Raw genomic sequence first — 20,009 nt, 5'->3', positions numbered from 1 at the left:
CCTGTTATTTTAGTCTCGTGATATGACAGGGGTCTATTGCATACAACCTAAGAAAGGCATCAGCCATGCAGACTATTGAGCAATCACATAGAATGGTTCTACACAGCCGCCACGACGCTGTCTGGCGTTAAAGGCTAGAGATGGCCCTGTTCCTTGGCATCCCTGGATCTAGAAACTGCTTTTCGTGTTTCGTTTTTGTCCTGGATCTCCCATAGCTATGATATTTTATTCTACTCTATCTCCAAACTGCTTCTTCTGAAAGACACGACACACTGGTGGATGCAGACTATAGTCCCAAGAGCTCTAGCAGCACTACTTTTGATTCAATGGCTACGGCCTCTACAATTTCCTCGAAAGCTGTTGTTCCATCTTCTAGCCATGTTGTACCAGCCACTACTAATCTCCCCGATCCTAACATTGGTTCGACTACCCCTGGACGAGGTAAAGGACTGAGCAATGGAACGCTTGCGGGTGCGATTGTCGGATCCATTGCTGGTACAGCATTACTGGTCTTCTTGGCCGCATGGCTCTTCTTTCGCAAATCCCAGAACACACGCAGCGGCTTCAGGCGATATGAGGGAGGAGAATATACTACGGCAGCAATGGAGAAGGCTGGCCGTTCTGATCATCCCGATCAGAATAGACTTCCTAGTGCTGAGCTGAAAGCAACGGGAGCCAATGATCAAATCTTTTCGGGCAATACTGGCGAGAAATGGTTATTAACAAGCAGTCTGTCGAGATATATCCCAGAACCAGCAAGCGATGAGACTGTTGTTAAACATGCTTTGACGTTTTTTGATCAGGCCAGTCTTCACGTGGACAACTATTATTCTCAGACACTGTCGGTCTCTTCGCTGCTAAGTTCTGGAAAGACTTCACAGATATCCGACTTTGGCACGCCTTACCTTCCTGGATCTTTGACTTCTCTCCTGGAAAACTCCACGACACGCCGGTTAATCATCACGCATACTCTTGTGCACTCTCTTCTGCAGGCAATACAGCCACACAGCGCGGCAAGAGAATCATTGCTACCCTTACCCTTCACAATTGGTCCACTGAAACAAGTGCAGCAGGCTATCAACTCTGATAAAGGTACGGCACGTCGCTTAAATCTGGAATGTATTGTTGATCTGATTTTAGAATTGAGCCAAGCTTTCTATACATGGCGTATGTTAACAGCTTACCTATCTCAACTTGCAACACCTGAAGCTGCGAAAAGAAACTTGGCCGTGCAAGATACGGCGGTTCATAAATTTGTTGAAACCTTCACCTCCTCCTTCGCCCCATACGCTGACTCATCACACTCACGAGGAAACCGTGTTCGTCACTTGGGAACCGTGACGACAACTGCTGCTGACTTGGGACGTTGGCTTTTTGGCCAACCTTGTACGTTTGAATTCGTCTACACCAGCCCGGCTGGGAGTGGCGAAATTGTAGTGTTGCCTGCAATTGTGAAGGTGCTTGACGAAGAAGGGCAGCGTTTAGCAAACAAAGTGATTTTGTGCGAAGCAGTTACTGCGAAGTTGTAAACGTGCTTCTTCGCTGAATTTGTAATTTTTCTGAAACTATTTGTTTACATAGACACCGCATCAAATGAAAACTGTTGAGCCGTAGATTCTTTAGCAGCAACTTATCAGACTATGATTGTAACCACCTGAGGAAAACAGCAAGCACAAATGTTTTGAGTACCTCATTGAGTAAAAATACAGTGAAATCAGATATTAATCAATGCAAATTATGAGGCTTATATAGTTGCCAAGTTATTAATCTGACAGTGTGACGCTCTCCAACTCGGCTACAAATTTGGTCTGGGGCCTGTCCACAATATCGGACTGTTTTGATCGCCGCCAAGCCAACATCTCACTGATTTCATGATTGATAGAAACAGTTTCCTCGGGCCCATTCTTTGGTATCTCCTCTGCAGAGCGCAGAGACCCAATCTCGCTAGGGAGAACAAGAGATATGGTACTGCTGAGATTCATAGAATCTATAAAATGTCTTCCCAGCACCGCTTGACCATGCTCATCAACACGCGTTGGCAAGTAAGACCGAACGCGGTCGTTGTCACGCGTGATTTCCTGCGATTCCAAGGGAGTGATTTGATGGAGATGACTGATTACTGGCGAGAGACTGCCAAGACAAAGCAGTAGATGACTTCGCTTTTCATCCCCGCGTTGACTATTGTTCCGTAGCGCCCAAAGCATCCGCTTTCCGAAACGCATCCTCCCTTCGCCGCGCGTCTCTTGTTCTACGCGGGCGGGCTCGATCCAGGCTAGCATGTCCCAGGTTGCTTCTTCTGCATCTCTGATAGTCAAGTCGATCCAGTTCAGGATTTCGAAGTCCCCCTTATCCATAAGCTGGGCATATGTGAGTTGGCGCAGACGCTGAGCCTCGCGAACTTGAGTGAATGCGTGTCGAGTCATCTTCACTAGTTCTTGGGTTTGCTCGCTTACGGATCGATTCTGGGCCTTTATTAGTGCAGTAAACGACCGCATGCTGACGACGGAAGGTATGGAGGCTGAGGAAGTCAATACAGTGTTTGTAGGTTTCCTTGCTATTAGTAGGCGAATCAGAGATTGCTAGGAACTGATGTCCTATTTGGTACGGTCAGGATGGAATGATATAGACCGTATGATCCAATCCATTCGTAAGTAACTGTATCCTATTTTCAAATTTGATTTTGGGGTAGTTAATTGAGTGCCTTCTAATGATTATGGAAGTGGAGCGGAAGAAATTGCCCATCTTGAGAAGTGCCTGCGGTTGGAGGGGACTTGCTGCCGGGGTTGGGTTCAAAAGCAGGGAAGAAAGCCTCTTCTTCCATCAACCACGGAGGCTGGTTAACCAGCCTTGTACAACCCTGTCTTGACTTTCAACTTCAATTGGCGGTTGATTTACGAAGAGTGTTGCAATGGTGGTAATCGACGCCTTGAAAGTACATGAAAGGGGGAGATTAAGTTCTCGGTATCCGCGCGGTCATCCAAATTTGCTTTTGCTTCTTTTCTTTTCTTTTCTTGAATGCTATGTCGAGGCTGCTTCATTATTGCAAGGAAAAGGAGAACTAGACACGATCTAACCCTAGCAGGCAGTTCGAAAGATCAGCCCCGAAGAGCTAAATGAATTTGACTAGCGTACCTGCATGGTAACGAATCCTTAGATGCTTGCTTGTTCCCTGCGCCGTCGGATTAGCTGCCAAAGCTAATGCATCTTCGTTATCAATTGCCAATTAGCAGGCTCCTTCAGATTAATTTGCAGGGTGGTAGCACGTCCTTCATATACCTGCTACGTACGGAGTACATTATTTTCCCTAGCAATTCCTATTCGAAGCTATATTTCACTTATACATGGTATTTTTGACTATTCTTTCCACTAATACAGTATGCAGACCCTAATAGCGCTATCCCTCTGTAGACAATCTAAGTTGCTGTTGTGTGGACCCACCTGCAAAACCTCCCTAATGTCTTATTCACGACTAGGTGATATGCTCAGCACTATCTAAGATTCTATATCATCACAATAGGTGTACCTGTAAGTTCAATATCAGCCAATGCCACCTGTGATTGATGCTATAGCATAACTCGTCATATGATATTAACTTTGATTTTCCCTTCGACAATTGAAAAGCCCAAATTAGTAGAGTGATGCTGACATCAATAAAATCAAAGACTAGAGCATCACCGAAAACAATGGCATAGTAGGTCCATGCGGTAGCTTCTGGAAACAAAACTTTAGTAGCGACTATAGCCCAGGGTAGCATCCAGAGGATGTTTGAATCAAGGGCCTGGTGGAAATACGAACGAGGGCATGCTGCAAGAAGAATGGCGGCAACTCGATAGTCTAAAGCGTAGAAAATGTATGCCCGATCTATGGTCTGACAAGGGAAAGTTGGTAAATTTTTGTAATACAAGAGTGCTGTAGTGGCTACTACCTTCCACATCAATTGCGTGATTTGAGCAACTATTTTAGAGCCGGATAGAAAATAGGCGAAAGACTGTATACCGTGGGTAGAAAGAGCAATACAAATAACCACTTCGACAACTAGTGCCATGGAGCATGACATAAGAGCAGGATGTATTATTTCTGGGGAATCACAGGAATTAGCTAATACAGTAAAATATAAGACCAGAGTTCATACCCAATATCTCAGCTCTGGATGCTTTAGGGTAACGAATCTCAACACTCACAAGGGCTCGCCACTTTCCCCAGACAAACGTTAACATGGATGCCTCAAGAGTTTGGATTGGAACCATAATAAGACACCATCCAATTGTATTAAAGAAGCCCCATGCCGTGGCATAGTTTTCTCCAAGCAAAATGATTCGATTGACGAGCCAAATGTAGACGGCGTTTCGATTAGCAGATTCCGTAAAAGTGTAAACACTGGTTCTCGCAATATTTTTCAAGGCTGCGAAGGTCACTGTTGGTTTATAGGGAAGGAACACGAAGACCAATCCCCAAACCGTGGTCTCACGAGGAGGCCTACTCTGCACGAAGGGAGCACTAATATGGAGTCAAAAATGGGTTCAAATTCGTTGCCCCGAGGAAGACTCCGAGGGGTGAAAATAAACTATCTAAATACTATGAGGCTCAAAACCTTACGCCAAACAAGGCCCGGATCATGCCGTCAAACCGTTTGCTGAGTCTCCCCCATTGAGCTTAATTCGACGTTGCTCTCCGTCAAATCTCCATGGGGTGTCATGCCAACAATCGTCATTGGGATTCACCGCGGTTCCAACAGTCACTTTCAAGGGCTTCTCCGTCTACCGCCGCAAACTGAATGTGATGAAAATGAGATCCATAAGTCCGGAGAATGCGGAGGCCATATCGCAAGCAAGCCTAATCAAGGCCTGCATATTAACGGCTGGGGTGAAGGAACCAACATGAAACTTCGATATGATCAAGAGATTAAGTATAATATTGATGATGAATTTCGTTGAACTGATCAGCAGTGGTACATCAGGATAATCTAATGCTCTTGTACATAATGATACGACAGTCTCCATGATAGAGGACTTGTTCTGGGACAAATGCCGACACAAGTTTATCTGAAGTAGCGAGGATTTTACCGTCATCAGTGCGCCCAGTACAATTTGGGCCACTATTATGGTACCGCTAAGCTCAACCGGGAGGATATTGTTCGTGAAGATTTGTCTCCAGTAGTCAACCAAGCTGGCCTTGGGAGACCATCGTTCAAGACTTGCACAATAACATCAACGGAAGTGTATACATCAGTTGTAACGACTTGGCTTGAATCAATATTAGCAACCCAGGGCTTGTTTAGCGTATTGTGCAGGGCTGGGAGGAGGAAAGCGCCAAAGTTGAAGATGAGTGAGCCAGGATATCTGTTTGTTTAATTAGCATAGTCGTACTTTCCCGGAAAACTCGAGCTTACGTTTGTCGACTCCACGAATGCTGCTTTTTATGCTGTTCATGTATATAGCATCATGCTCCCACAGCAGCCGCCCTTAGCGCTACGGTTCCTTTTAGTGAAGCCATCGAGAAGTTTTTTTTTCCACAAGGTAAGATAGTCTTTCAAAGCAATGGAATCAATGAAATCAACAACGTAAGTGGTAATATCATTCCTTGAGCAAGATAAGAGGCAGGAAAGTGATGATATTCCCTCAAATGCTACCTAGAAAGTCCACAGGCGTATTCCAGGGTTGTAGGAAGAATATCTCTACGAAGCGAGAGATATATCCTATTCCCAACATCGCGCTAACTACACGAAGGTGCCGCTGGCTTTGGAAGAACGGGCATTCCCATCAACGCGTATTCATGGAAATCATTTACCAGAGGATTCTAGATTGGTCGACTTCTCGAAATGCGGGGATTTGCTGCAGCAGTCTCTCGTCAATTTCTACTAGTCTGGTTGCCCTAATCATGTCTTATAAATGCAAACGAAAGGATTGGGAATCGAGAACTTCACGCATGATAAGATGGCTGATGAATGTTTCAACGTTTGGCTCGTCAGAAGCTAATTCTGCATTGAGCTGCGGGCAGTTTATAATCAGACCTCTTGCTTTTCCCCTGCTCATTTTCATTGACGGTTTTCGCCTTGATGTGATAAAATATATGATCCTCAGAGACAAAATCTATTTCTTTTGGATTTTGGGGTGGGTAGTTAAACTACAACGTCGCTTGGTTCGTTCTCATCAATTGTACGGCTATTACCATGAAAGAACTTTTAGCGACAAGTCATGCAAACAAGTGCCCCAAAATGGCCGTGTATATCTACAAGGCGAGGTAGGTAGAGTATCATTTCTAAGATATTCATCTTCTAGACCAGGGCCGATTATGTAGCGACAACTAGTTGAAGGGACAAGGAGATGTTGCTTCGGGGAGAAGTCTGAACATTTGAACGTGATGATAGGTTGCCAGCTTTCGTTGTATCTGCTGTGGGAAAAGACAAGAGAACGTCTTGAGACATATCCTCATTGGCTGCTAGGTACATCCATGTCGTGGCGGACGCTATTTTAAATCGGTCACGGTCCGTTATTCTGTGGTGCAGTCGCATCTCTACCGACAGAGTCCTGAGTGCTGAAACCTGCACAGCTTTCTCTCGGACCTGCATCCATCTACCTGCTTTTTCAATGGTTGCTAACTTCCGGGATACCCGACGAGATGGAAGATGGTCTAAGCGCGGCCGCCTTGCTAGGCGCTACAACGACCACACTGCAGCAGGTGCAGTCGCTCTACACTACCATCGACAATACTAGAGCAGCGCCTGACGCTTTACAAAGCATAAAGTCGGATCTCCAGGCCATCACATTAGTGCTTCACAATACAGCGTGTACATGGCCGTGCGATAGCCCGCAGAGCGTTGCCATTGCGGCCGAAGTCACCGCCACGTTGGGCAATTGCAGCCGGATATGTACAGACTTCCAGGTCCTCTTGACACGTTGGGAGTTCTATTCAGTGGAAAATAACACCTTCTGGATGAATCAATGGCGACAGAGTTTTTCTGGGCAAGAGCGAACAGCTGCCTTCAAAGGCCAATTGAACCTTTGTAAGGATACTTTAGCCGTTGCCTTGTCAACGGTCAGTATGTGCGTATCAATTGCCCAAGCTTGAGAAAAGTTGTTTCTTCACGTACATTACAGTGAATTAACCCCCAGGACTCCCTTTAGTATCGCAAAGTTACGCCGCCAAGAGGAGCTCATGAGTGAAATCAAGGAGATGAGTTTGAAGCAGAATGAAACTGTGTTGCAAAAAGAGATTGACCGGGCCGACAGCGAGAGGACGGAGACAGAAAATGCTCTCCGAGAATACTCGATCGAGGGCAGTAACCGGTCTAGCGAGGAATCAAAGAAGACGGAGTGGAATTTACTCAAAGATATTCAACAACGGCAGGAGTTAAACGATGCCTTTCGTAGGGTATGTGAACAATCACTGGCAATCACGATGTCAGCGCGCAAAGGACCTAAGACCGAAGATCTCACGAAGCTCCATCCGCCCCAAATACTCACTGGAGTCAACACATCTACAGAGGGTTCGTTAATGGACTTCCAAACTACAACAGATAGCAACACCTTTGGTTTATCCACACTTTGGCAAGAAGAACAACACAACCATGGGCCGGGCCACGTGTGCTGCTTGACTCTAGGAATTTTGGACCTTGTCAGCCCGAACAATCAGCAAACGCATGGTCCTCCTAGTTCTGGCCTATCTTCTCAGTCTCAAGGTTTTCTCTTCGAGTCAATAGAATCCTCACATGTAATTAGGGCAGATGACTCAAGTCGAAAACTTACTCAGCAGGAGCGTCAAGACCTCCCAACACCGCCAGCGCAGTCCACCCACTCTTCTAGGTCTCAACCGCGAAACAAAGAGAAGCCCGTTTGTTGGGAACACGGTTGTGGAGGTCGTTTATTTTCTTCCTGGAGCAATTTAAGGCGCCACGAGAGGGAAAAAGAACGACAAAGGCCTACCTGTTATTGTCCTCGCTGTGGTGCATATTTCAGTCGGACATCCAGCCGGGATCAGCACTTAGCTAATATGAGTTGCAAACGAATACGGCGATATTCCAACGGCAGGCTACGACAAAAAATTTCATGAAGATACAAGAGTTGCTGATACGCCCCTACATCTCCTTCGTCGGACAAGTCATTTGCGTCCTCGCCAACTCGGGTTTCATACAGTTCTTGATTGACACAACATTTTTAAAGTCTTAAATCCTTAATCTTTTTCTTCAATTGGAATGGTACCTAGGTAGCCAACTATGAACCATTCTCAGAGGGTGGACAGACCCTTTCAACACTTCAAATCGTCAATACGCGTTTTCCAAAAAAAAAAAAAATAAGAATTTTGAGTTGTACTATCCAGATAGAGTGTCAAAAAAATAAAAAAAAACCAAACACCATATTTCCCTTGATTACGTGAAGTTTACCAGTGAGACATTGAGCACAAGCTCAACTTCTCGGCTGGAAGATCTATAATAATCACAAAACCGGTCTCTGTCGTCTATCTTATGGCTATCGTGATGTAGGACTTTCCCTATTCGTTTGCGACTTGAGCAAATTTCGACATCTTTCTCAATTTGATGCCGTACTTCATGAAAATTAGAGGAACTGGTAATGCCAAGCACGAAAGGCCTCCAAGCAAACTGGAACCCAGACCAACACCCAGCTTTGTGAACAAAGGACGAGCGGCCATAGGTAGGCCACAGGCAAGTAAAGACCGCAGGAAGGTGTTACCAGCCATGGCGCTTGCGGCAAAGGGGCCGTATGTGTCAACGAGAAAGTTCAGACACTGCTGGAAAGTGATATTGAAGCCCGCACCAATGAAGCCTGACACACAATGTTAACACGGCTGAGTTTCTCATGTTGGAACTTAATCGTCCACGGGTAGCCCAATATATCTTACCTGCTGCAACGGTTGGAAGAACCCAGGAGTATCTCGGTGCGGCTGTCCATCCAAACCAAAACATGCCAGCAGAGAAAAAGATCCCCCCTATTAGCATTGGTGGTAAGCGGGCCTCCGGAACTGCGCAGCCCCTGTTCTTAGCGACTGCCTTTGCATAGAACGTTTGGTTAGCGAAATTAATCGTCAAAGCACATAGGACACCAACGAGAAGGCCTAAAAAAGGAAGGGTGGAGATGACGAGCGAATAGCCACGTTCTTGGTAGAACACGAAGGGGAACGATTCCATTTGGAAAAACAGCAGACCGTAGACGTATGAGGCATAGAGTGCAATACATGTGACGATAGGCTCGGTAAAAAGCATCCTAAACGACAGACATTAATCAGTTTTTGATAACATGACGAATGAACCGAGATTAGCATGATGGTAGAGTGCTTACCGGAGTGGTCGGCTGATGTACTTTGTCAACACGTTTCGGGGATTTATTTTTTCTGATTCATGCGGGTGCCAGTATTGGCTATTGCCAGTTTCTTGCCGTAGCTGCTGTGCTTTACGCTTTAGGAGCACCGGATGGTATGTTTCAGGTAAACACACGGCGGTGACAGCGGTGACGAAGAATGTGATGATACCCTGAATGTACTCGGTCCCTGTGTAGAGATTATTAGAAGTGTCACACTGCTTGTGCAAACATCCACGTACAGCGCCATCCCATATGTGGGTTCACGACTATGGCGGCCCCCACGACTGGTGCAAGACATGGGCCGCCTACAACACAGGCTGCCATCAAAGCCATTGGAACACCTCGTTCTTTGGGCCCATAAAAGTCTCCTATAGCGGCAGAAACGTTGCTGATGGGGGCTGAAGCAAAGAAGCCACCGAAAAAACGCGTGACAAAGATGGCCGCAGCAGACTTGCTGGTAGCTGTCCCGATGCTGAAGAGTCCTAAGACGAATACGGCTGGCAACATTGACAGTTTCCGACCATACACTTCTCCAAAGGGACCCCAGACCATGGGGCCGAAGGCATAGCCAAGAACAAAAAGCGACAGTAGAAGGACGGTCACTTCTCTGCTGATATTGAACTCAGTTGCCAATACGGCTTCCGCGGGAGAGATGACCGAGGCACCGAAAGATCCAACAAAAGCTAGCATGGCCATTTGCGATGTTATCCACACTTTGTAGATAGGCGCAAAATTATTTGGGTTGGCTGGGTCGTTATCACCCCAGCTGACTTTGTATTGATCGTGAATGGGGGTTTGGCCTTCATCCTTCATGGTGGTGGCAAAATGCAATTGGGTAGAGAACCAGGGAGGAATAGAGAAGTATAGGAGAATAGTGCGATACGCTGGGAATCCCCCTCCTTTATACCGGACGTCTTACATCTTCGAATCTTCCAACTTTTATAACCAACGAGTGCATTTTCCTCTTTAATTCTAATATCCGAGAAGTTCTGTACGTATCAATAAAGCGTGCTGTCACTCAACTGTTCGTAGATCGATCCGGCATTTGGGCCAATCGGTTGCAACCTCTTCCGGCTTCACTCCTGACTTTGCCCTAACTCCCCCCGTTATTTACCTATTTTTTCTTGCTTTGTCCTTCTTAGGAAGTAGTGAGGGTAGAGAGCCAAGATGAAATGCAGGAGAGTATCGATAACCTCGTACTAGAGATTCCAATATCACAAAATGCATTTCTATTGATTACGTGGGAGCTGCCTGTGAGTTCCTCTCTAGTCTCATCAGTTTGCTCTGACAGCGGAGATAAGGGTGGAGCGAATCGATCCAGCATTTTGACCAATCGCACCGTGTCTGCTCGTAGTACTGCGACAGATTAAATGGCTCTATGCTTGTGATTTATTTTGCAGCGGAGCTCCAGTTATACTCATCCTACGGAGTAAGTGCATCTCATTTCTCTGGGGCTGGCTCGGTCGGGGTTAGGGCTGCACCCTAAGCTGGCTGTCGGCCAGGCTTATTGGCAAGAAAGCTTAGCCTGCATAATTGGTTTAAATGCTGCAAGCCCAAAAAGGGACTTTCTTTCCAATCATTAGCCAATCACAATCATCAGAGCTTTGGCCAATTAGAGCACAGGGATGGAATGAAAAGAGTCACACACATCGATGTGTCTCGTATGTTTTCATCGCACTTCGTTCCATTCAAGCATTACTTTAACTATCCAGCATCGATATATGCAGCGATGCTTGTAGCACTATTTGCGTTGCGCATTATAGGTGCGTCGGGGCACGGCGAAGACTTTTACTATGACCGAGGCTAGAGACATGTTAGGGTTAATCCCCCCGAAGTTCCGGCAACGCCAGCGCCGTGAAGTGGAATGCTCTGCGCGGACCAAAAGTACGAGTGATGGATGGTTATCTTATATCTATGAGGTTTCAAGATATTCCATCATGTCTACCCGTGCCATTGCGAATAACATTGAGGAATGGAAGAGGGATCTTTATGTCGATCCGAATTTGCATGGGTACAGCAGACATGGGTCTCGAAAACTCATACGTTGTATAACAGCTGCCCTTAGTGTCTTAATGAGATTTAATCAATCATCATCTTGGCAGGTTAGCAGATGGGTGCGCCGCCTCAGGGCCCCCGGCCCATATTCCCGACACAGTGGGTCACATATAGGGCACGGATTGTTCGTCAGTGTGCCTCTGAGATCGCAGTTCCCTATACGGAGGTCCATATGAGTTATAAGACATCTTAAATGATGTGAGTCTTATTTACTCCGGATAAGGTTGAAAGAGCATGGAGCATGATCTTTAAGTGAGAGATTTTGTGTGCTGCGATGCGTATGTGATGGTAAATATCAAGCGGCTCAATCGCGTAAAATCTCCCGATTGAGCTAGCACACATGTGAGATTTGGAGAAGAATTCGAGGGAAAGCTCGAGGGAAAGCTCGAGGGAAAGTTTACGTGCGTGCTAGTGTCCCAGTCCGTGTTGAATTTAGGTTACGGCCAAGAGGAGGCTCAAGCTATGTTCATGCTATCCAGTATCTCACGATCCCTCCTCGGATGGCTCTGGTACGACACCGGTGAGTATGTATATTAATGTGCTCCTTAGAGAGACTCGAATAAAATACTTCAGATCGGCCATGGAGACGTTAGAGATGGTAATATTCTACTGATATTATCTGGCGATGTAAAATTAGGTAGCTACAACTCTGACTTGGGCTCAATTATCATTATCTAATTAATTTTAGCCAACATAGGGGATAGCATGCTGAACCAGATCACACTCAAAGATTGTAATTCCCACCTGAAAGCCATCAGCACACTGGCCATGAATGTGACTGATCGCGTAACTAAGATTTTTAAGACCGATGTAATCCATTGGACTTTCAGGGCATCAAAGATCCTAAAGGAATTTATATCTAGCACTAATGAAGAGCCCCTGAAGAGCCTCCTAAAGGTACCTCATCCTTTAAGTTCTATACCGATGTGAGCTAACTAATAAACCTAGCATAAGTTTCTATAATTAGCTGGCCCAAGCTGGAGTCTCAAGCCACATCTTACAAAAATGCTCTAGTTTGATCCTACTTTCAAGAAGTTGACCTCCATAAACTAAAGGCACTTGGAGATATGTAATTTTTTCTCAATTAATTGATTGTATATTTTTACAACTGTGTAACACGCATGTCTCGTTCTGTCTTAGTAGCTCTGAACCTGTACATCGTTGAATTCCACTTTATCACAACTAAATATGTCAGAAGTCTTCCGAAGGAATAATACAGGGTATCTTTGGCGCCTTGAGATACTAGATAGTCGCGCAATTCGTGCACTTTTGCCTCACCCGGTTCTAGAAAGTAGCAGCGTAGTCCATTCCATATCTTCTGCATTCTGTAGTTTTATAGCGTTAAGTTGAATATGCTCAACTGCCTAAAATAAAGGAGTCCGACCACCATATTACTGGATAAGTAATGCAATTATCTGAGTATGCCCATGAATAGCTGCCAATGCAACAATCAGCGGCATCCATAGCTTTGCCAATCATGCTTAGAATTAATTTTTATTCTCTAAGAAGTTCTCTTATTTAAATGAAGCTCTATTAAGTAGTATAATTAGACCCGCCGGGATCTTCTTTCTACATATCCTTCCCGAGGAAAAAACGGGAGCAGGAGATTGACAAACAAATATAAGATATGAAATTCACTCATAGGATTGGCTGAGCTATAAACCAGTAGAACGCCATCTAGCAGCCTATAAGGAAAAGTATACATGAAGCACGAAACTAGTCCTCATCGTCCTCGTTCGCTTCGTCCTTTTCCGATGATTCCTTATTCAGCTCGCTCCGTTTCAGAAAGTCATCCAGCGTTATTCTGATTAGGACAGGGTAATAGCCCTTCTACTTATGTTTAGCCCCATGAGTCTTCACCCTATTGGAGAACTTACTGGATTTGCTGAGGACCACAGGCTGTCAGGGTCTAAGCAAAATGTGGTAACTCGGCTGTTCTCTCTGATTTAGATACCCAGATAGATTTTAGTATCACAAAGAATGCTTATCTGAACTGCCTTAGAGATGAGGTTTTTCCTCCACCAGCTGCGTCGTTGGAGTTCTCTCCTTTGTTGAGATTTTGCCTCAGTTATCGCGGGATCTATTTTAATATCCATGATCACTTGGATTCTAGATGTTGTTCTTTTCGCAAAAGGATTTAAAGGAACATTTATATTATAAGCTGAACTACTTGTACATAAAACTATTCTAGTTCAAAGTGCATATTATTTCAGAGTTATTAATCCTGCTTTAAAGAGACTTTTGATCCTTTAAGCTTCCATCTTATAGGTAAAGCCTCCAGCCTCTGTGGTGGGGAAGACAGTAGCATTGCGTCTCCTAACTCTGTTCACCTCCCTATGCATTTACTAGCAGGCATAAAATGTCTGCGTCTAAGTAAGGTAGTTGGTCTTCGTGGTGCGAAACTCCAGAGATCAAAATATTATGGACGCCAATTAAGCATAAGAAGACACTGTTCGCCTCCAGAAACTATTTTAGAGAGTGGTAATCTACTGTCATGTAGCACATGTCCAATTGACCAATATTAAGTCCACCCTGTGACAGTAAATCTAGGGTTGACTCTGATCGCGTCAACCTCAGACAGAGAGTGTCGCTCAGTAGCTTTTGCATATGCGCTGCAAGTGATATCACATCTGCAATCTCATACTGGTCTTCTGGGATTTGCAGTCCCATCAAGTGTATAGTATCTACTTGGCTCCCTCTCAACCTAGCGTAAGACAGAGCCTCCGAGATAATCCAGACATGATGCTTATACAACTTTAGGGGCATGGTCATATCCATATTGATGTAGTACTCTAACCAGTCTATGCGTTCTATAGTTGTGCAGAAATGGACTATCAATTCTTTCATATGGGGGAAAGCCCAGAAAGCCAGTATTAGAGTTAATTGATTAACACCAGTATCAACAATATAATTCTATTTCCTGTATATCTTCTGTAAAGATAGGAAGATCACTAAGTATGGTGGATATTCATTTGCAGAGTGTCCATAATCATAGAGTGATTTTGCCTCATTCATGTACTCTTTAGATGTCAAGATGGAAGACTTGAAGTGATTAAAATTGATTATATCTTTGCTACGCGTTAGTTTCAATCTCACTTCTCTCGTCAGATTTTGTACCGGGTTTTAAGAGCTCTGGCATCATATATGTGAATGATATCACATGATGACATAGATAAGAGGTGAAGAGTGCTTTCAGGTCTCGCAGACTAGTTCTCGAGAATTCAAATCGGATAGATTAGAAGACCAATGGTATGCATATCACCCTTAATTGTTGGTTGACTCAAGATAATTGCTTCGTCTCCTAGGAAGACAGGTGACGGATGACTAGCAGTACAACCTTGATAGGTAAGCAGTCCAAGGTCTTGGCCATAGGTACTATATTGTATGGCCCAAATGCATAGAATCACTTTATAGAAGAGGGCATATCTATCCTTGCCCTCTGCGCCATTGAAGTGCTTACTAGGATAGGACTGGAACAAGAATTTATATTGAACCGAAGGTCTAGATACTAGCAGGGGTGTAGTTGGAATTTTACCACTAAAGCGGCTCGCTAGGACTCCTTTCTCTCAATACCTAGCGCCGAGCTACAGTTACATCTCAATCTTGTTTTCCTGTGGTTCTGACCTGTATAGACAGGAAATCGGTAATATTCCTTTTCTCCACCATACCTTCCTTATTCGCGCATAGTATCAGTTGTCAATATATTGCGCCTTGCACGGGTTTATCTAGCAACTAGGCTTTGCCATTTTTGTATCTAAATAACTTGTACTCTTGCAGGTATATAGATAAGCTTTCCCTTAGATACAAGTAGTCTTTTCAAAAGAGCTTTATGTATGTCCACTGCTCTACAAAATATAACACTATTAACTGGTCATTTCTGGAATCATCCCACGTTTGTATTATATCTAAAGCTCGCTAGTGGCTGTAAGTAAAGATTGGTAGCACTACCTTCATTTGGCCCACGTAGTCGGCACTTTTGAAGCTAGGCGCTAGATTCTCTTCGTGGCGAGGGCTTCCTGATGGGTGGGACTCAAATTCTAGTAAAAGGTAATCATCTTCTGACACTAGATCTAGTATAACATGCTCAGTGTCGACTTCTCCATGTCCCTTCCTATGCCTTTTTGAGGCGGGCTTCTCTGTGTGAGTTGGCTCCACATGAGTCAGCTCGTCCGAGGGAGCATTCGTGGTTGAGTGACTGTAAACCACGATAGTGCTATCAGTCAGCTCACTGTGGGCTGCGGGGACATCGGCCCACTCATCGTGAACCATGACAACGTCAGTCAAGTCACTACTAATCCTATCATGGTCATTCTGGGACGACTCTAACCGCGACACTATATTTAGCAGCATATTCTGGTCAAAAAAGGCAAATAAAATCTCTCTTGACACTGCTAGTGGGGTGGGAAATAGCGTAGTAGGTTAATCTAGACTGCAGATATATTGCATAAATAAGTACGGACGACTCTGCCAGTAGTTATCCATTATTAGGCTGTTAAACCTTCTCATTGCCGCGTTCTGTGTCTTGTTTGTCATAAAGATTGTCTGCCCATCCAGAGAATAGCTCTATATAGAAAAAAGAAGTCGCAGACCTTGAATGAAAAGATCTCTGGCTTCACTAAGTTGTTAATTATCTTCTACCTCTATTTACTGGCCAAGGTACAGGTCCAGAAGTTCTTAAGAGTAAACCACCTCGGGATTGGCCTTGCTCAGTCGGTTAATATTATTGGAGTGGAATCTAATTCAGTTTGCGAGGTTTGCTAACCCCTTAAGTTTCTGGATATCGAATAGCCACTTAATCTTCTTCTTCCGCTTATTCTCTATTTCATTGGTAAATAGCTATACGAAGTATCTCCAGGTATAGAGCCACAGCTAGACCAGTGCGACTTCTCTTTCATAATGAGACGCTGTATAGCTACTAAATATACCCTTGGAATCCTGGATTTGTCTTTTAGAACTACTGACCTGGTATCCTACTAGTAAAGCTTTAGAGATGGTCTTCCTAGTCTCCTTGGGATATAAATGTTATAGAGCTGCAGCACATGGCGCCAAAAACGTGAGGTCCTCCACCATAGTATATATAGGAATGATCCTTCTGGAACCTTCTACTATAGCCTACAACCTCTCCCTGGTTTGGTCCCCTTCCACCCGCGGGAAAATGCGTCTCAAAATCATGGCTTCACTGATCCATGTACAGTCCACTTAGGAATACTTTAGCATCATACCCTCCAGGAACTCTACCATCTCTATGTCCAACAACATACCCTGCACTTTGGGCAAGAATGCTGACCACAGCTCGTAAATTCGATTAAGGTAATAAGAGACTTGCTACAATCACTGATTAGCGTGTGTAATCTGTTGGGCAGCATGTAGCCTACTTCATAATAACCCATGTCTAGGACAGTGCGGAAATTATCTGCCATGAACCCCTTCCACAGTACTTCATACAGTAGTAATTAGTTAAAGCCATAGCAAAGTTATGGCTTGTGCTGTAGACATTTAATATTTTTTTTTTCTCCAGCAAACTAAATCAATTGAACCACCTTTGGGCTCGATTGCTATTCCTGAGTATCTCATACTAGCGAAAGGCGCAATATATATCACCATCACTGAAAGGCTTCTCGTTTGACGACTCCTCACACAGATGGGTCCATAAGGTGCTTGATAGGTCTAGAATTAATTACTTTCATTTAGTATCTTATGGATTAGTATTTCCAACCTTGACGGTACAGTTCTACCACCCACCAGTACTCTCCAAACTAACGACATGCTTCCAGTCGATGTTTTCCTTGCGCACATAGCAGTTTCACATCTGGTCCGAGGTCTAATAGAGGTGGATCGGAAGACTCTTTGAGTCGTTCCAGACTCATTTGTGTTTGTGATAGACTCTGCGTAAGGATATCATCACTAATCTGAACTGCAATATGATGTTTAGGCTCCAGACAATTGCAGCCCTCTATTTCAAAGACCCTGACCAGGCGCTTAATATTGTCAGGATCTAGCTGTCTTATCCCAATGGTATTCTTAGATTGATATTTGAGGTGGTGAAGCTTTACTCTCGCGTAGCCATAGAAATAGCGCTCTCTGTCGGATTTATTGTTTGTAGAGTCTATGTTTGTGTGAATAAAAGTTCTAAAGAATAGAAGATATGTAAATGGTAGCAATCAAATTTATATGTCTATGACTGTGTCGAGGCACTAAGGAGCAAAGCTACTACAATGCAGAGACAACCACAGGTTACATAAAGAATCACACGTTATGACTGTACCTAGACTCCAAAGAGCAAAGCCCATAAAATAGTGCAGAGACCATCTAGTGGGAAGACTATTAAGTGCAGCCACTTGAAATTTATGCAAAGACACTGATTCCTTGCATACACACCCCAGTATAAAGGCATGGGGGAAGTGGAAAGGCATAGTAATGGTGCAAACGCATCATGTGTGAAGACACCTTAATGTAGGGATACCAAGGTGCAAGAACACAAGCCTGCTAAAACATCTGAATGGAAGAGCACAGTAATGTGAATGCAAAAGAGTGTCAATACACTACAATGCAGGTACTATATTATATAAATACACAAGTGGACTGGGGCACGAAAGCTGTGTAGAAGCAATAAAATCATGTAAAGACACTATGGAGTATAGACATAGAAGTAGTGCAAATGCTCTTAATTAATGCCAATATATATAGGTGTAAAGGCACTATTGTCTCCTTAAAACCATACAGGCTCCAGCTGGTGCCAATGCACACTAGTGTTAATGCATATAGATGCAAATGCACTATTGTATTCCTAAAAACCGTATAGGCCCCAGCCGGTGCCAACACACACCAGTGTTTGTGCGTATAGGTGTAAAGGCACCGCTGTATTCCTAAAAACCATACAGGCCCTTCCCATTTGAGACGATTAAGAGGCAATGCATTGGTTGAAGCGGAGCAAGCTAAAGTTATAAAGCAGTACCGCGAAGAGATCGAGGCATTAAAAAGTCCCGCAAAACCTGGTGGAAATGTGGCCAGCGCTCAAAGTGTTGGGGAAAGGCTACAACACCAGTCTCCCATGAGCTCATAACTACTGAGAAGAGTAAGAAATACACGAAGCCTCCTAGTGACGAACCTCGCAAGAAGATCAAGGTCCCAGATGCAATGCCGACGCAGGCAATTTCAGAAGCAAAGGCTGAGTGGAATTATCAAAAGACCTATCATAACTCTCAAAGCCCAGAAATCGACCAGTTGATGGACATGATTGGACTGGAATTTGTCAAGAAAAAGTTCTTAGAAATTAAACAGAAAGTAGATCTTGCAATCAGACAGAATATTGATCTGAGCAGCGAGAGGTATGGAACTGTGCTTCTGGGTAACCCTGGAACTGGCAAGACGACAGTCGCTCGGCTTTACTCGAAGTTTTTGGCGACAGTGGGAATTATCCCTGGATGCAAGTTCATCGAGACCACTGGATCAAGGCTCTCGAACGAGGGGGTTTTGCAGTGCCAGAAAACTATCGAATCACTTCTCAAAGATGGGGGAGGAGTAATCTTTATTGATGAAGCCTATCAACTCGTGCAGGCTAACAGCTCAGGAGGCGGTCAGGTTCTTGACTTTCTTCTCGCCGAAGTCGAGAACCTCACGGGGAAAATCGTGTTCATTCTTGCCGGGTATCAGAGACAGATGGAGCAGTTCTTCGCTCACAACCCTGGACTTCCAAGTCGTTTCCCTCATGAGCTAAAGTTTGAAGATTTTAACGACACAGAGTTAATGTTGATCCTAGAACACTGGATTGAAAAGACATACCAAAAGCGAATGAAAATCGATGGTGACCCCGGCGGGCTTTATTGCCGCATTGTTGCTCGGCGAATAGGGCGTGGACGTGGAAGTGATGGCTTTGCAAACGCGAGGGCTGTCGAGAACACCGTAACCAAGATTACTGAACGACAAGCCAAGCGCGTTGCACGAGAAAGACGAAATGGCTCCGGGATAGTGGACGACTTCTTCCTGGATAGGGCACGCCATTGATTATGATTTTCAAGACTCTAAAATACCTCTAATCATAATCATTGATGATTATGATAAATGACTAATGATTAATGATTTAATCATGATTAATATTGTCACGTGGTAATATAAAATGCCCAGTCCAACAATCCCGGCAATGGATATATACTTCTATATTACTGTAGTCAGAAATCGGGTATCATAATTGATGAGAACTTCCAGTAGTCATTATTCATGAAGCTCATTTTAGGTCTACATCTACTTATTCGATTAACTATTTTGGGACGAATAACACCATTGCTAGATCCAGAACTTCGTTGATCACTTGGGAGTGACTATAACCCCTATATCAACATCATCTTTCAACGGTCCTCTCGGATTGGTGGGTCTACTCCAGGCCAATCCTAGTAGCTTACAAAAAAAAGGTAAATGAAGAAATGAATAGCAAGATCGTGTGGATTGAGTTCTCTGTCTCCGTCTACATGAGGTTCCAAAGCCGGACTTTTATAGACATTTTGGCGGGGTGATTTTTGAGCTATCAGGAGGGGTAAACATTGGGCTATATTGAGCCGTACTAAGAAAATGCTTCTAATTTGCTAAAATGTACAGAGTAGGTGGCCGAATACATGTTGAGCCGTTCCGGGAGCTATGACTTTA

The 20,009-nt window shown here is 44.3% G+C and overlaps 8 protein-coding genes across 9 annotated transcripts, besides 1 other annotated feature; 3 read left to right on the top strand and 5 right to left on the bottom strand.

Moving 5' to 3' along the window:
* The first annotated feature begins 144 nt into the window (after positions 1-144).
* TSTA_125120 (uncharacterized protein) lies at positions 145-1,614 on the top strand. 2 transcript variants are annotated; one of them, XM_002482742.1, is made up of 2 exons: positions 145-1,092; positions 1,153-1,614. In XM_002482742.1, exons 1-2 carry the CDS (start codon positions 327-329, stop codon positions 1,527-1,529), a joined length of 1,143 nt encoding a protein of 380 aa, XP_002482787.1. In that variant the 5' UTR covers positions 145-326; the 3' UTR covers positions 1,530-1,614. The 2 variants fall into 2 exon arrangements, with proteins under 2 accessions (XP_002482787.1, XP_002482786.1); XM_002482741.1 differs by having other exon boundaries at positions 1,141-1,614.
* Positions 1,615-1,763: 149 nt separating this feature from the next.
* On the bottom strand, positions 1,764-2,495 carry TSTA_125110 (uncharacterized protein; the record flags this gene model as incomplete). The annotated part of the gene is made up of 2 exons (XM_002482740.1): positions 1,764-2,423; positions 2,454-2,495. The coding sequence occupies 2 exons, from the start codon at positions 2,493-2,495 to the stop codon at positions 1,764-1,766; spliced, it is 702 nt and encodes a 233-aa protein (XP_002482785.1).
* Positions 2,496-2,993: 498 nt separating this feature from the next.
* Positions 2,994-3,013: a microsatellite.
* Positions 3,014-3,508: 495 nt separating this feature from the next.
* On the bottom strand, positions 3,509-5,069 carry TSTA_125100 (uncharacterized protein; the record flags this gene model as incomplete). The annotated part of the gene is made up of 4 exons (XM_002482739.1): positions 3,509-3,868; positions 3,926-4,026; positions 4,133-4,476; positions 4,762-5,069. 4 exons carry the CDS (start codon positions 5,067-5,069, stop codon positions 3,509-3,511), a joined length of 1,113 nt encoding a protein of 370 aa, XP_002482784.1.
* Positions 5,070-6,618: 1,549 nt separating this feature from the next.
* TSTA_125090 (uncharacterized protein) lies at positions 6,619-8,082 on the top strand (the record flags this gene model as incomplete). The annotated part of the gene is made up of 3 exons (XM_002482738.1): positions 6,619-7,043; positions 7,098-7,486; positions 7,521-8,082. The coding sequence occupies 3 exons, from the start codon at positions 6,619-6,621 to the stop codon at positions 7,592-7,594; spliced, it is 888 nt and encodes a 295-aa protein (XP_002482783.1). The 3' UTR covers positions 7,595-8,082.
* Positions 8,083-8,487: 405 nt separating this feature from the next.
* On the bottom strand, positions 8,488-10,127 carry TSTA_125080 (bicyclomycin resistance protein, putative; the record flags this gene model as incomplete). The annotated part of the gene is made up of 4 exons (XM_002482737.1): positions 8,488-8,780; positions 8,857-9,218; positions 9,294-9,501; positions 9,554-10,127. The coding sequence occupies 4 exons, from the start codon at positions 10,125-10,127 to the stop codon at positions 8,488-8,490; spliced, it is 1,437 nt and encodes a 478-aa protein (XP_002482782.1).
* A 201-nt stretch (positions 10,128-10,328) lies between these two features.
* TSTA_125070 (uncharacterized protein) lies at positions 10,329-10,541 on the bottom strand (the record flags this gene model as incomplete). The annotated part of the gene is made up of 2 exons (XM_002482736.1): positions 10,329-10,407; positions 10,429-10,541. 2 exons carry the CDS (start codon positions 10,539-10,541, stop codon positions 10,329-10,331), a joined length of 192 nt encoding a protein of 63 aa, XP_002482781.1.
* Positions 10,542-16,368: 5,827 nt separating this feature from the next.
* On the bottom strand, positions 16,369-17,236 carry TSTA_125060 (uncharacterized protein; the record flags this gene model as incomplete). The annotated part of the gene is made up of 5 exons (XM_002482735.1): positions 16,369-16,543; positions 16,579-16,694; positions 16,745-16,806; positions 16,971-17,036; positions 17,131-17,236. 5 exons carry the CDS (start codon positions 17,234-17,236, stop codon positions 16,369-16,371), a joined length of 525 nt encoding a protein of 174 aa, XP_002482780.1.
* A 904-nt stretch (positions 17,237-18,140) lies between these two features.
* TSTA_125050 (stage V sporulation protein k, putative) lies at positions 18,141-19,373 on the top strand (the record flags this gene model as incomplete). Its single annotated transcript, XM_002482734.1, has 2 exons — positions 18,141-18,199; positions 18,311-19,373. The coding sequence occupies 2 exons, from the start codon at positions 18,141-18,143 to the stop codon at positions 19,371-19,373; spliced, it is 1,122 nt and encodes a 373-aa protein (XP_002482779.1).
* Positions 19,374-20,009: the final 636 nt, after the last annotated feature.

The sequence above is a fragment of the Talaromyces stipitatus genome, genomic scaffold, assembly GCF_000003125.1.
Source record: "Talaromyces stipitatus ATCC 10500 scf_1105507295555 genomic scaffold, whole genome shotgun sequence".
Classification (NCBI taxonomy): Eukaryota; Fungi; Ascomycota; class Eurotiomycetes; order Eurotiales; family Trichocomaceae; genus Talaromyces; species Talaromyces stipitatus.
This window is presented reverse-complemented; position numbering and strand designations above follow the sequence as displayed.